General features: G+C 44.2%; 1 protein-coding gene and 1 pseudogene across 1 annotated transcript; one reads left to right on the forward strand and one right to left on the reverse strand.

The window, feature by feature from the left end:
• The first annotated feature begins 281 nt into the window (after positions 1-281).
• On the forward strand, positions 282-4,462 carry LOC129817054 (uncharacterized protein C13orf42). Its single transcript, XM_055872038.1, has 3 exons — positions 282-926; positions 1,076-1,220; positions 3,954-4,462. The coding sequence occupies exons 1-3, from the start codon at positions 513-515 to the stop codon at positions 4,202-4,204; spliced, it is 810 nt and encodes a 269-aa protein (XP_055728013.1). The 5' UTR covers positions 282-512; the 3' UTR covers positions 4,205-4,462.
• A 752-nt stretch (positions 4,463-5,214) lies between these two features.
• Positions 5,215-14,442, reverse strand: part of LOC129816199 (ribonuclease H2 subunit B-like) — a 76,984-nt pseudogene continuing 67,756 nt past the window's right edge.

Below are 14,442 nucleotides of genomic sequence, written 5' to 3' on the forward strand. Positions count from 1 at the left end.
ACCATTGGGTGTTCATTTTACTCTTAGAGCCTTAAATTAACTCCTGAATCAACACTAGAAATGTTACACTGAAAAATGCAACACTGGACAATTTTCTGAGTATAAGCCACTGGGCAGAGAGACTACAGCGCGTGCGTTTTGGTGACACTGTGAGCTTGAGGTGCCAATAAAGACATTTGACACGGGACTGCTGTTCAATAGTAATGACACAGGAGCGAGTTGAATTTCGAGGCTCGTTGCCATAGCAAAAACCCCCATAACACCATAGTGATGGCCGGGAACGCTTTTTTATTAAGTGAGAGGAGTCCGAAGTTATCTTCTCTGCCAACCATACTCACGGGCAGTTTCATCCCCATGGACAAGACCAATGTCATACCGTCTTTTTTTTTACGCGCCGTGTGCTTGTATTCTAATTGATTTCTGAGGAATAGTACTTGGAAACGGTTATGGGCACCTCGATTGAACTAACATTATATTTTTTATAACTGTGAGTTACTCCACGCCCAGGAGGGATGTTTAGGAAGATCAACAACGCGCTCCGTCCCAACAATGGGAACAGGGCTCGTGATGGCAGTCCGCAGTCCGAGCAGGACTACCACAGCGCCTGCACCGTCAAGTTGGTGCGGAGCACCTCCATGCTCGTGGTGGGCCAGAGGAAGCAGTCATCCGTCAACTCCACACTGAAGCGGAGCAAAAGTTCTGTGAATTTCGAGTCCACCACCGCCTTGTATTATTACCAGAGGCAGGAGGACCGGATATGGCTCTACTCCCAGAATCAGAACTGCCTGGAGTATTTGGAAGAGCTGGTGGCGTTGAGACGGCAGTACACGAGGAGCGTCAACAACTTGAAAAGCAACGAGATGAAGGCCACAATCTCCCCCAAGAAGAAGCCTGCGCCTCCCCCGCCCAACTCCAAGGACGCACAGGTAGAAAGGCTTTGTGAAACACTTAATGGCTATGACCTCACCTCATAATTATCCTTGTGTCCTAAATGAAATTGTTGAACCACTGAATGCCTTCTACTAAAGAAATCAATAGACAATAATGTTCTCTCTTATTTCTTTTTTTTTTAAAGAACATGAGGACCAAACCGTCTGCCCCTCCAATCCCCAATGAGGAGGACACTCTGGACTTCTTTGATGCTGTCATCGCGAGCTGTGACCCTGAGCACACGCGCAAGCCCCATGTAGACGATGGGCACGCTGACGTTGACTTCATTGGTGAGTTGTGTTTTGAAGTACGATCAAGTTGCCTAAACAGCGAAGACAGTGGACAGCTACCTGGTGCTGATATAGAGACAGTGGACAGATACCTGGTGCTGATATAGAGATACACAGCAAATTCTCCAGTGTTAAATCACTGACCATGTTCAATTTAAAACTGGGCCAGTGTCTATATGGATCCAGACTTTTGAGTGTGAAAGGTCCCGAAGATCATTCTGATTTCCATGTAAAATAGCATTTTGACTAACCATCCAACCTTTTTATGCGAGTAAAGTACATGTTGGATAAAAAAATGTCATGACTGGCCTGATGGAAACATAAATATTTTCTGTAAACTTTCCAAATGTCAACAAAACAAAATACACTAGACAAGGTGGATCTTCTTGTGTTGGCAAAATTATTTATGTGAGAAATGTAGGTGAAAACGATTTTATATTGATATACTGTAATAACCATCACATTAAGTAAATTTGAAGTTATACAATGAGATATTGTGTGGTCCTCCAACTAGGACTGGTTGGGAAGCATGCAGTTTATTAGACTACAGATGAAATAAGTTATGATGAACTTCACAGGGTGGTGAAAGTGCAAGGTGATGAGTTTGATGCTCCTTTCTAATAAATATCGAGGGTCTTATTCTGGTGACATGATCACCAATGCTTGGCTGCCATTTGACAAATAAAAATAATCTCGCTCTTTTGTGAATAATAATCTCATCATGTAGGCTAACATGTGCACTGTAGCCGGTTAGAGCGCGCGTGCCCAAACCAGAGTGAACAGACTTCACTCACTATATAACGCAATTCTTTTTGCTGAGATAACATGGGTAGAGTTGAAAATGCAATGACATTTTTTTACTTATATTTATTTGTGAATTTAACCGAAAACTGTACTTTTATGTGCACACGTTGTCACGCTGCCTTTCATCTGCAACAAGTTAATTAGATGGAAACACATCTCTGATGGGAAAATTCGCAAGTTGTTTTAATGCAGATTTCTTAATATTCACATGAAAATCTGTTGCCAATTGGATGGAAACCTAGCTCTAAAATATCTCCCAGAATATTTTGGGGGGATAGAAATGCTCAAAATTACAGAAAGTCTACTTTCTCTCATGGCTAACTACCAGGAACTTTGAAAAGACAAGCTGAGTGGGCAGGGAGGTTATATTCAGGAGCTCACCTTGACTGACAGCTCTTTGGAAAGACTATGTCATGAAACGTGAATGCAGTGAGCAGTTACATAATCTCATGCACATTTTGTGATACACAAAGCAATTTAAACAACATTGAAATTGCATCAACGATGTCAATTTACCACTCCCGTTTGACATCTCTTTTGCGGTTCACAGCAGCGCTGACAGATTTTAACATGACAAACGTGTCAGCATTTTAGACTACCCTCCCTAGTAAATAGCTAACACCAGATACATATGAAAGTGGAAACATATAAGAATATTTGCCATAGATGAATAGTGTAAACTTTTAAATATATTTACTGACACCCTACAGTCAAATTTTGTGACCAGCAGAGTATCTATCTAGCTTTATAAACCACGCCCCTCTGCAAACACGCAGTCTTCGATGTTGGTTACTAGGCGGTACTTATCTAAATTAGGTACGAGAATATCATGTTACCATTGGTGTATTAACATGAGATTTAGGGTGGTGTCACCCTATCCCCTTAATAGTCCCGCCTCCTGAAATCAAGTGTTTGACATGAGGGAAGGGATCACTAACTTCATGCTCAAACTTTTTCAATGTAGGCACAACATACACAAAGCCACGGCCCAATATCATTTCCCAGTGTGCCTTGCCTTTTTGAGTGAATTGTAGAGTTACCACCCATGACTATATTTGTTAGTGACAGAGACATGGTTGTTGAATTCCTTATATCTCAGTCTTGTGGACTTCACAAAGTTATTTTTTGCTGTAGGTAAATGTAGCATTAAATTAAAACTGTTAATGACAATACCTTGCATATATCATAAAGACTTCCTTACTTTATTGGCAATATTTTACCCCAACACAGTGGTGTTAAGAACCTACTGGTTTACAAATCACAATATATTGACTTTCAAAGTGATATATAATTCCTATTGGAATCCAGCCTGAGTTAAAACAGGCAACAGTTACACTGTTTATTCACACACAACCTGCAGTCAGAAAGATGTTAAAGGTTAGGAATGTTGATGAAAGAGACTACCTTAACTGTTTAAGTAACGGGTGCAATACATCTAACTAATTGATTGGATTAGTTTAGAAAAATGTATGTTATGTATCTTTGTGTAGCATAAACTTAATCAATCAATGTACATGCAAAAACACACATATTAAAAACAATACCACAAAAAATCTAGATCCAGTAGAGCATGCTGGGTAATAAGATAATGATGGGTGTGGTTTTGATGAGAATGTTTTAGTCTCTGCAGAGTAAAACTGACACAATCACAGTCAACACTGGTTATTGACACCAACACTGGGGATATTTTAGAGTTAATTTAACACCTAAATCAACACTAGAAATGTAACACTGAAAAATCAACACTCGGTGTAGTGAAGACCTAGCCACCTGGTGCTGATCTAGAGACATTGAACAGCTTGTTGCAGTCTCTGAGTAATTGTAACTGTAATAGATCACAAACTACCCTTCAGTGGTTTTTTCTCTCCCCATGTAGAATTTGGATGGGCATTTTGAGAACTGACGTGAACCCATCTCTCTCTTCATCAGTGGCCACCAGCACCAGTGAGCACGACCTCCACTCCAACTGGGTCATGCGGGTCCCACGGTGTCCCACAGATGAGTCCAAGCTGAAGAAGCCGGCCTCAACCAGCAAAAGCAGCAGCACGGCCAAGAAGAACAGCGACAACGGGACGACGAGCAGCCGACGACACCTACAGAGAAACCCAATCCACCTGCCCAAAGTGGTGGAGAGCGCCTTCCAGACACTGCGCTTCAAGCCAAAACTCAAAAAGAAGTAGTGGGAACTTGCTTGTCCTGAGTTTCATAACAAGTACGGGAGTCAACTTGGGGAGGTCCCGCGACATGCAAGCATTCAGCTCGTGAGGAATTGGCAGGGAAACAACAAAATAACCATGGATAGTAATATAGGAAGTGAGAGAGAGAAGTAGGCCTAGAGGAAGTGGGAACTGAGAGAAAGTGGCAGCCAATGATTATGGTATTGTGTTGGTGTGGACAGGCATAGCATGTGACATTGTTCGCTATGCCACCAGCTTGATAAATTATCCAGTCTGCTGTGGCCCGTGGGACTGATGGGACTGTAACCCGATCCACAAAGGACCATGAGTAACTTGGACAGCGTAATTACCAACAAACACTCACATTACTTAGTTACTGTGACTAAACAGACCACCTACTCCACCTGACATCACAATCAGTCAAGTCTTTCAACTGAACAATGCAACTGTCCATTTTCTTTTCCAAGTAAATTATTACACATTTAGACTAGGCTTATTTTATCCAGGTTTACCTGTCGCATCAGTCACCCTAGACTAGATGATCAACATCACTGTATGAAATGTAAGATGTTCACCATGTGCCTCAGATTGAATGATTAAAATTATTCTTAAATATTTACCAAGGTATTGCAAATGGCACCGCTTATTTAGTTTTATACTGTAGTAGGCTACCATTGTACTGTTACAATATGATTTATCCTGTTAAGTCTATATTATTTATGTACATTAAAATGGGTCACCATGGCACTTTTTCCATGACTTGTGGACCCTTGGTGTGTTTGTTGAAAAAGTTGTACTTTATAACAGGAGACCACAGGCTGAACTCATGCTGGTTATCTACACAATAATATGAGAGCACAGACGGGATTTTTTATTTAGCTAGGCAAGTAAGTTAAGAACAAATTCTTATTTACAATGACGGCCTACCAGGGGGCAAAACTACCTATTTTTACCTTGTCAGCTCGGGGATTCAATCCAGCAACCATTCGGTTACTGGCCCAACGCTCTAACCACTAGGCTACCTGGAAGCACAGTTTAAACATAATTTATATACTCACCCAAACCTTGAAGGAATAACTATTCATGTTCTTGGGTTTTATCCTCTTATTCTCACAACTAGTGTGAATCAACCCCGTTTCTCAAGGCAAGTTCAAATCACCTTGCTACAGATCAGTTTCCCTCAAAAATACAATTTTATTTTCTTTATTACTAAAAGCGCAAATGTGCGCACAAACACACACACTGTACACTGAGTGTAAATAACATTAGGAACACCTTCCTAATATTGAGTTGAAACCCCCCTTTTCCCTCAGAACTGCTTAAATTCTTCGGGGCATGGACTCTACAAGGTGTCGAAAGCATTTCACAGGGATGCTGGCCCATGTTGACTCCAATGCATCCCACAGTTGTGTCAAGTTGGCTGGATGTCCTTTGGGTGGTGGACCATTCTTGACACACACAGGAAACTGTTGAGCATGAAAAACCCAGCAGCGTTGCAGTTCTTGACACACTCAAACCAGTGCGCCTGGCACTTACTACCATACTCCATTGAAAGGCACTTCAATAGTTTGTCTTGCACATTCACCCTCTAAATGGCACACATGGACAATACATGTCTCAATGGTCACAAGACTTAAAAATCCTTCTTTAACCTGTCTCTTCCCCTTCATCAACACTGATTGAAGTGGATTTAACAAGTGACATCAATAAGGGATCATAGCTTTCACGTGGATTCACCTGGTCAGTCTATGTCATGGAAAGAGCAGGTGTTCCTAATGTTTTGTACACTCAGTGTATCCACGCACACCAACATACACATACAAATTCTGATGCACCATCCTAACATTCAGTTTCTCTGCTTTGCCCTTGGGGCTGAAGAAGGCAGACATGCTTTTCATGCCTGTTTTGTCCACCTTGGCCAGGGTCTTCTGTGCCGCACTCGTCTTCTAGGGCGGCTGGAGGAGGAGAAAAGATGTATTCAATAGTATTGCTCATCAGCCTTGAGTGAAGACGGCTGAAACGTAATTACATATCATCATGACTTATTTCCAGACAGAATACACAATGTTACTTGGACCTTCGTCTGGATTTGAAGGCCTCTGCATTGCATTGCTTTAAACTGCACTTCAGGAAGGATCCTCCCCCCATTCTACTCGAATCCAAGATGGCGTAGCAGTCAGATGTCCTTTGTCTTCGTCTTGTCCTGTGTATATATATTTTATATATTTTTCTTCGCATATCTTTTTATATATATATTCTTTTCTTCTTAAAAACTCAACTTCAAAACACTCTCCTGCAACCCACCTCACCAAATGTGGTGCGGATCTGTTTTTTTTTCTTCCTCAAAAGTATTATTCACCTCGTATCCGAAATCTACAACAGAAGCTAACCAGAAGTTAGCCAGCTCACAAGCTAACGTTAGTAGTTCAGCTAACCACAGCTAGTGCTCATCAGCTATCCTTTAGCTCGGAAAACTATTGCCAGTTTTGTACAACGCGACTCAGACCAGAGCATACCAGACCTATTTTCTCTCCATATCCCCGGATTTTTACCTCAAGCTCTGGACATTTACACCTGGATCTTGCTAACTAGCTGCTATCCGAGTGACTATCGGCTAACATCAATTCCGGAGCAAACACCAATTATCCCGGAGCTAGCCAGCTGAAGAGTTCCATCAGCCACTCCTGGGCTACAATCACCTATCCGGACCCGTTTTACTGCCGATGCGGAGCCCCACCGGGCCTTCACGACTGGGATACCGACGTTATCTGCCCGAGGGAGTAATTCAACCGGCCCCTCCATCGCGACGTAACCTGAACGTCCATATACTAACTGCGGCCCGCTAATCGTTAGCTGTCTTGAGCATATCGGCTGCTATCTGAACAGGTCTATCGAACAATCTTCTTAGACCACTATAACTATTTTGACAATTGGATTGGTCCCCTCTACCACACGGAACCCCACTAATCTACCGACGGAATTGCACGGCGTGGCTAAAAACAGACCTCCATCTTCTGCTAGCTTGCTACCCATGACTAGCTGTCTGAATCACGAAGCTAGCACCAGTTAGCAAACACAATTCTACAACTCACAACCTCTCTTTCGCCACCGCCATCCGGCTTGGATTCTCTGTCGACACGACCACGTCTGGTCTGCAGACAAATACCCCATCCGCTGTGCCCTCAACCGGCCTCCGTCTGAGCAGACCCCCTCCGTCTGAGCAGACCACCCCCCCGGGCTACTAACTTTAAACGCCGCGGGCTAGCTTAGTGGAGGCCTCACTACTCCATCTACGGCTGCCCCCTGGACACTATGATCACTTGGCTACATAGCTGATGCCTGCTTGACTGTCCATTAATTCACGGTACTCCATTCTGTTTATTTGTGTTTTATCTGTCGGCTCTGTGCCTTAACTCAGGATCTGTGTGTAGTTAATCCGACCCTCTCTGCCCAGTCGTCGCCATTTTTACCTTCTGTTGCTGTGTTAGCTGACTAGCTGCTGTTATCTCACCTGCTGTTTTAGCTAGCTCTCCCAATCATGACCTGCAATCACTTTATGCCTTATTGTATGTCTCTCTCAAATATCAATATGCCTTGCATACTGTTGTTCAGGCTAGTTATCATTGTTTTTGTTTGCAATGGACCCCGTAGTTCCACTCTCCGTACCTCTGATACCTCCTTTGTCCCACCCCCCACACATGCAGTGACCTCACCCATTGAGACCAGCATGTCCAGAGATACAACCTCTCTTATCATCACCCAGTGCCTGGGCTTGACTCCGCTGTACCCGTGCCCCACCATACCCTGGTCTGCACATTATGCCCAGAATCTATTCTACCACGCCCATAAATCTGCTCCTTTTATTCCTTGTCCCCAACGCTCTAGGCGACCAGTTTTGATAGCCTTTAGCCGCACCCTCATCCTACTACTCCTCTGTTCCTCGGGTGATGTGGAGGTAAACCCAGGCCCTGCATGTCCCCAGTCACCCTCATTTGTTGACTGCTGTGATCGAAAAAGCCTTGGCCTCATGCATGTCAACATCAGAAGCCTCCTCCCTAAGTTTGCCTTACTCACCGCTTTAGCACACTCTGCCAACCCTGATGTCCTTGCCGTGTCTGAATCCTGGCTTAGGAAGGCCACCAAAAACTCTGAGATTTCCATACCCAACTATAACACTTTCCGTCAAGATAGAACTGCCAAAGGGGGAGGAGTTGCAATCTACTGCAGAGATAGCCTGCAAAGTTCTGTCATACTTTCCAAGTCTATGCCCAAACAGTTCGAACTTCTAATTTTAAAAATTAATCTCTCCAGAAATAAGTCTCTCACTGTTGCCGCCTGCTACCGACCCCCCTCAGCTCCCAGCTGTGCCCTGGACACCATCTGTGAATTGATCGCTCCCCATCTAGCTTCAGAGTTTGTTCTGTTAGGTGACCTAAACTGGGATATGCTTAACACCCCGGCAGTCCTACAATCTAAGCTTGATGCCCTCAATCTCACACAAATCATCAAGGAACCCACCAGGTACAACCCTAAATCCGTAAACATGGGCACCCTAATAGACATTATCCTGACCAACTTGCCCTCCAAATACACCTCTGCTGTCTTCAATCAAGATCTCAGCGATTACTGCCTCATTGCCTGTATCCGCCACGGGTCCACGGTCAAACGACCACCCCTCATCACTGTCAAACGCTCCCTGAAACACTTCTGCGAGCAGGCCTTTCTAATCGACCTGGCCCGGGTACCCTGGAAGGATATTGACCTCATCCCGTCAGTTGAGGATGCCTAGTCATTCTTTAAAAGTTACTTCCTCACCATATTAGACAAGCATGCTCCGTTCAAAAAATGCAGAACCAAGAACAGATATAGCCCTTGGTTCACTCCAGACCTGACTGCCCTCGACCAGCACAAAAACATCCTGTGGCGAACTGCAATAGCATCGAAGAGCCTCCGTGATATGCAACTGTTCAGGGAAGTCAGGAACCAATACACGCAGTCAGTCAGGAAAGCAAAGGCCAGCTTTTTCAAGCAGAAATTTGCATCCTGTAGCTCTAACTCCAAAAAGTTCTGGGATACTGTAAAGTCCATGGAAAACAAGAGCACCTCCTCCCAGCTGCCCACTGCACTGAGGCTAGATAACACGGTCACCACTGATAAGTCCGTGATAATCGAAAACTTCAACAAACATTTCTCAATGGCTGGCCATGCCTTCCACCTGGCGACTCCAACCTTGGCCAATAGCCCCGCCCCCCCCGCTGCTACTCGCCCAAGCCTCCCCAGCTTCTCCTTTACCCATATCCAGATAGCAGATGTTCTGAAAGAGCTGGAAAACCTGGACCCATACAAATCAGCTGGGCTTGACAATCTGGACCCCCTATTTCTGAAACTGTCCGCCGCCATTGTCGCACCCCCTATTACCAGCCTGTTCAACCTCTCCTTCGTATCATCTGAGATCCCCAAGGATTGGAAAGCTGCCGCTGTCATCCCCCTCTTCAAAGGGGGAGACACCCTGGACCCAAACTGTTACAGACCTATATCCATCCTGCCCTGCCTAGCTAAGGTCTTTGAAAGCCAAGTCAACAAACAGATCACTGACCATCTCGAATCCCACCGTACCTTCTCCGCTGTGCAATCCGGTTTCCAAGCCGGTCACGGGTGCACCTCAGCCACGCTCAAGGTACTAAACGATATCATAACCGCCATCGATAAAAGACATTACTGTGCAGCCGTCTTCATCGACCTGGCCAAGGCTTTCGACTCTGTCAATCACCATATTCTTATCGGCAGACTCAATAGCCTCGGTTTTTCTAATGACTGCCTTGCCTGGTTCACCAACTACTTTGCAGACAGAGTTCAGTGTGTCAAATCGGAGGGCATGTTGTCCGGTCCTCTGGCAGTCTCTATGGGGGTACCACAGGGTTCAATTCCCGGGCCGACTCTTTTCTCTGTATACATCAATGATGTTGCTCTTGCTGCGGGCGATTCCCTGATCCACCTCTATGCAGACGACACCATTCTGTATACTTCCGGCCCTTCCCTGGACACTGTGCTATCTAACCTCCAAACGAGCTTCAATGCCATACAACACTCCTTCCGTGGCCTCCAACTGCTCTTAAATGCTAGTGAAACCAAATGCATGCTTTTCAACCGTTCGCTGCCTGCACCCGCACGCGCGACTAGCATCACCACCCTGGACGGTTCCGACCTAGAATATGTGGACATCTATAAGTACCTAGGTGTCTGGCTAGACTGCAAACTCTCCTTCCAGACTCATATCAAACATCTCCAATCCAAAATGAAATCTAGAGTCGGCTTTCTATTCCGGAACAAAGCCTCCTTCACGCACGCCGCCAAACTTACCCTAGTAAAACTGACTATCCTACCGATCCTCGACTTCGGCGATGTCATCTACAAAATAGCTTCCAATACTCTACTCAGCAAACTGGATGCAGTTTATCACAGTGCCATCCGTTTTGTTACTAAAGCACCTTATACGACCCACCACTGCGACCTGTATGCCCTAGTCGGCTGGCCCTCGCTACATGTTCGTCGTCAGACCCACTGGCTCCAGGTCATCTACAAGGCTATGGTAGGTAAAGTGCCGCCTTATCTCAGTTCACTGGTCACGATGGCTACACCCACCCGTAGCACGCGCTCCAGCAGGTGTATCTCACTGATCATCCCTAAAGCCAAAACCTCATTTGGACGCCTTTCCTTCCAGTTCTCTGCTGCCTGCGACTGGAACGAATTGCAAAAATCTCTGAAGTTGGAGACTTTTATCTCCCTCAACAACTTTAAAAATCTGCTATCCAAGCAGCTAACCGATCTCTGCAGCTGTACATAGTCCATCTGTAAACTACCCACCCAATTTACCTACCTCACCCCCATACTGCTTTTATTTATTTACTTTTCTGCTCTTTTGCACACCAGTATCTCTTCTTGCACATGATCATCTGATGATTTATCACTCCAGTGTTAAATCTGCTAAATTGTAATTGTTCGATTTATTGCCTACCTCATGCCTTTTGCACACATTGTATATAGATTCTCTTTTTCCTACCATGTTATTGACTTGTTTATTGTTTACTCCATGTGTAACTCTGTGTTGTTGTCTGTTCACACTGCTATGCTTTATCTTGGCCAGGTCGCAGTTGCAAATGAGAACTTGTTCTCAACTAGCCTACCTGGTTAAATAAAGGTGAAATAAAAAAAATAAAAAATATATATATACAGTGGGGCGAACAAGTATTTGATACACTGCCAATTTTGCAGGTTTTCCTACTTACAAAGCATGTAGAGGTCTGTCATTTTTATTATAGGTACACTTCAACTGTGAGAGACGGAATCTAAAACAAAAATCCAGAAAATAACATTGTATGATTTTTAAGTAATTCATTTTTTATTTTATTGCATGACATAAGTATTTGAAACATCAGAAAAGCAGAACTTAATATTTGGTACAGAAACCTTTGTTTGCAATTACAGAGATCATACGTTTCCTGTAGTTCTTGACCAGGTTTACACACACTGCAGCAGGGATTTTGGCCCACTCCTCCATACAGACCTTCTCCAGATCCTTCAGGTTTCGGGGCTGTCGCTGGGCAATACGGACTTTCAGCTCCCTCCAAAGATTTTCTATTGGGTTCAGGTCTGGAGACTGGCTAGGCCACTCCAGGACCTTGAGATGCTTCTCACGGAGCCACTCCTTAGTTGCCCTGGCTGTGTGTTTCGGGTCGTTGTCATGCTGGAAAACCCAGCCACGACCCATCTTCAATGCTCTTACTGAGGGAAGGAGGTTGTTGGCCAAGATCTCGCGATACATGGCCCCATCCATCCTCCCCTCAATAGGGTGCAGTCGTTCTGTCCCCTTTGCAGAAAAGCATCCCCAAAGAATGATGTTTCCACCTCCATGCTTCACAGTTGGGATGAGGTTCTTGGGGTTGTACTCATCCTTCTTCTTCCTCCAAACACGGCGAGTGGAGTTTAGACCAAAAAGCTCAATTTTTGACTCATCAGACCACATGACCTTCTCCCATTCCTCCTCTGGATCATCCAGATGGTCATTGGCAAACTTCAGATGGGCCTGGACATGCGCTGGCTTGAGCAGGGGGACCTTGCGTGGGCTGCAGGATTTTAATCCATGACGGCGTAGTGTGTTACTAATGGTTTTCTTTGAGACTGTGGTCCCAGCTCTCTTCAGGTCATTAACCAGGTCCTGCCATGTAGTTCTGGGCTGATCCCTCACCTTCCTCATGATCATTGATGCCCCACGAGGTGAGATCTTGCATGGAGCCCCAGACCGAGGGGGATTGAGCGTCATCTTGAACTTCTTCCATTTTCTAATAATTGCACCAACAGTTGTTGCCTTCTCACCAAGCTGCCTGCCTATTGTCCTGTAGCCCATCCCAGCCTTGTGCGGGTCTACAATTTTATCCCTGATGTCCTTACACAGCTTTCTGGTCTTGGCCATTGTGGAGAGCTTGGAGTCTGTTTGATTGAGTGTGTGGACAGGTGTCTTTTATACAGGTAACAAGTTCAAACAGGTGCAGTTAATACAGGTAATGAGTGGAGAACAGGAGGGCTTCTTAAAGAAAAGAAAGAAACAGGTCTGTGAGAGACGGAATTCTTTCTGGTTGGTAGGTGATCAAATACTTATGTCATGCAATAAAATGCAAATGAATTACTTAAAAATCATACAATGTGATTTTCTGGATTTTTGTTTTAGATTCCATCTTTCACAGTTGAAGTGTACCTATGATAAAAATGACAGACCTCTACATGCTTTGTAAGTAGGAAAACCTGCAAAATCGGCAGTGTATCAAATACTTGTTCTCCCCACTGTATATATATATTTCTCTCATGGGTCCATTCATGCAGACTGCACCTAATCTCACTCACTTTCCAGGCGAAATCGGAGCTGTTGAATTTGGTGTAGTCCTCTCCCGATTTCAGCTCAGCTCCGAACAGCTCCGATTTCGCGAGTTGTTCGAACAGCTCCGATTTCGCGAGTTGTCCTAATCTCACTCAGTGAGTGAGATTAGGTGCAGTCTGCATGAATGGACACTGATTTGTCAGACAGTTTTCACTTCTGCCGAATGAGGATGGGATGTATAGAGTGAGACCTGCTTTCCATCCCTCTAAACACCAACCACCAATCACACCACAGACACACGTTTACAAGTTACCGTGGCGATACCGTGAGTACCACAAACTGACCAACCACATCCACCAACAATAGGCACAAGAACACACTAATCTACCTGTACACTGCTACCATCTGGTGAATCTCAAGAGAACATCACAGTGGAAAAGCCAGACCCTACAATAGTTTACAATAGTTTATATGTCAAATAAAATATTTATCGCGCTTTGGTTCCTAACACATGCAGAAAGAGAACATTGTCCCCAAGTAAATAGAAAACTAGGAAAAAATATGTCAGTATATACAGTAGGCCTAACTACACAGTGTGATGACACAAGTAGCCTACAAAGAGAAGCTGAATAAAATACCTTTGAATGATGCTCCACTTTCTTAGGGCTTGAGAGCTCAGGTAACCTGTCAGGAGGAAGGTGAAAGATGACTGACCATCAGACTGTTAAACACTAATAATGCTGCTTAATGCATTACCTTCAGAAGTATCACTGTCTTAATAGCACAATGTCACTTTCATCACCAGTACATCATTTCCAGTCAAAAGTGCTGACCTGGGCCCTGCAATTGTTTTTAAACTGTGGGGGATGTGTCTTGAGAAATCTAACTGCAATGAGTTATTTGATTTCGGTCTCCAAAACCGCACACTCATCTTCAGTTTTGGGGGTGGTTAACATTTAATTCAAATTACTCAGTGACACTTACAATGAAGCTACATGAAAATGTTATTTTAGATTGTGCTTTTTCATTTTAGATAGTGCATGTACATACTGTAGATGCTTGAGGAGAGCTTTTTTCAGGTCTTCACTGATGTCCGCAGATATCAGACCATGGGCATACTGCAGGTAGTCCTCTGTGTTACAATGAAGAGAGAGCATAAGAGGGTTAATACCACAGCATCACTTCATACACTTCATTATGGAATGACATCCATCCTATTGATATTACAGGAAACTGGGTTGACAATCTGAGCTTTAAATATAAAATTCATGTGAAACCGAAAATGTAACATGTAAGGCTCTTGAGGCAATGTCTGGTGTGGAAAGCTCCTAATCTCTAAAGTGGGTTTGGTGCCATCCTCTGGTTAATT

Source organism: Salvelinus fontinalis, chromosome 19 (genome assembly GCF_029448725.1).
Source record: "Salvelinus fontinalis isolate EN_2023a chromosome 19, ASM2944872v1, whole genome shotgun sequence".
Taxonomy (NCBI): Eukaryota; Metazoa; Chordata; class Actinopteri; order Salmoniformes; family Salmonidae; genus Salvelinus; species Salvelinus fontinalis.

Bases quoted from the DNA above. Each gene is read 5' to 3' on its own strand.
- LOC129817054 (XM_055872038.1), top strand. From the start codon at position 513: ATGTTTAGGAAGATCAACAACGCGCTCCGTCCCAACAATGGGAACAGG. The intron at 927-1,075 runs GTAGAAAGGCTT...TTTTTTTTAAAG, and splicing joins CCAACTCCAAGGACGCACAG to AACATGAGGACCAAACCGTC. The intron at 1,221-3,953 runs GTGAGTTGTGTT...TCTCTTCATCAG, and splicing joins CGCTGACGTTGACTTCATTG to TGGCCACCAGCACCAGTGAG.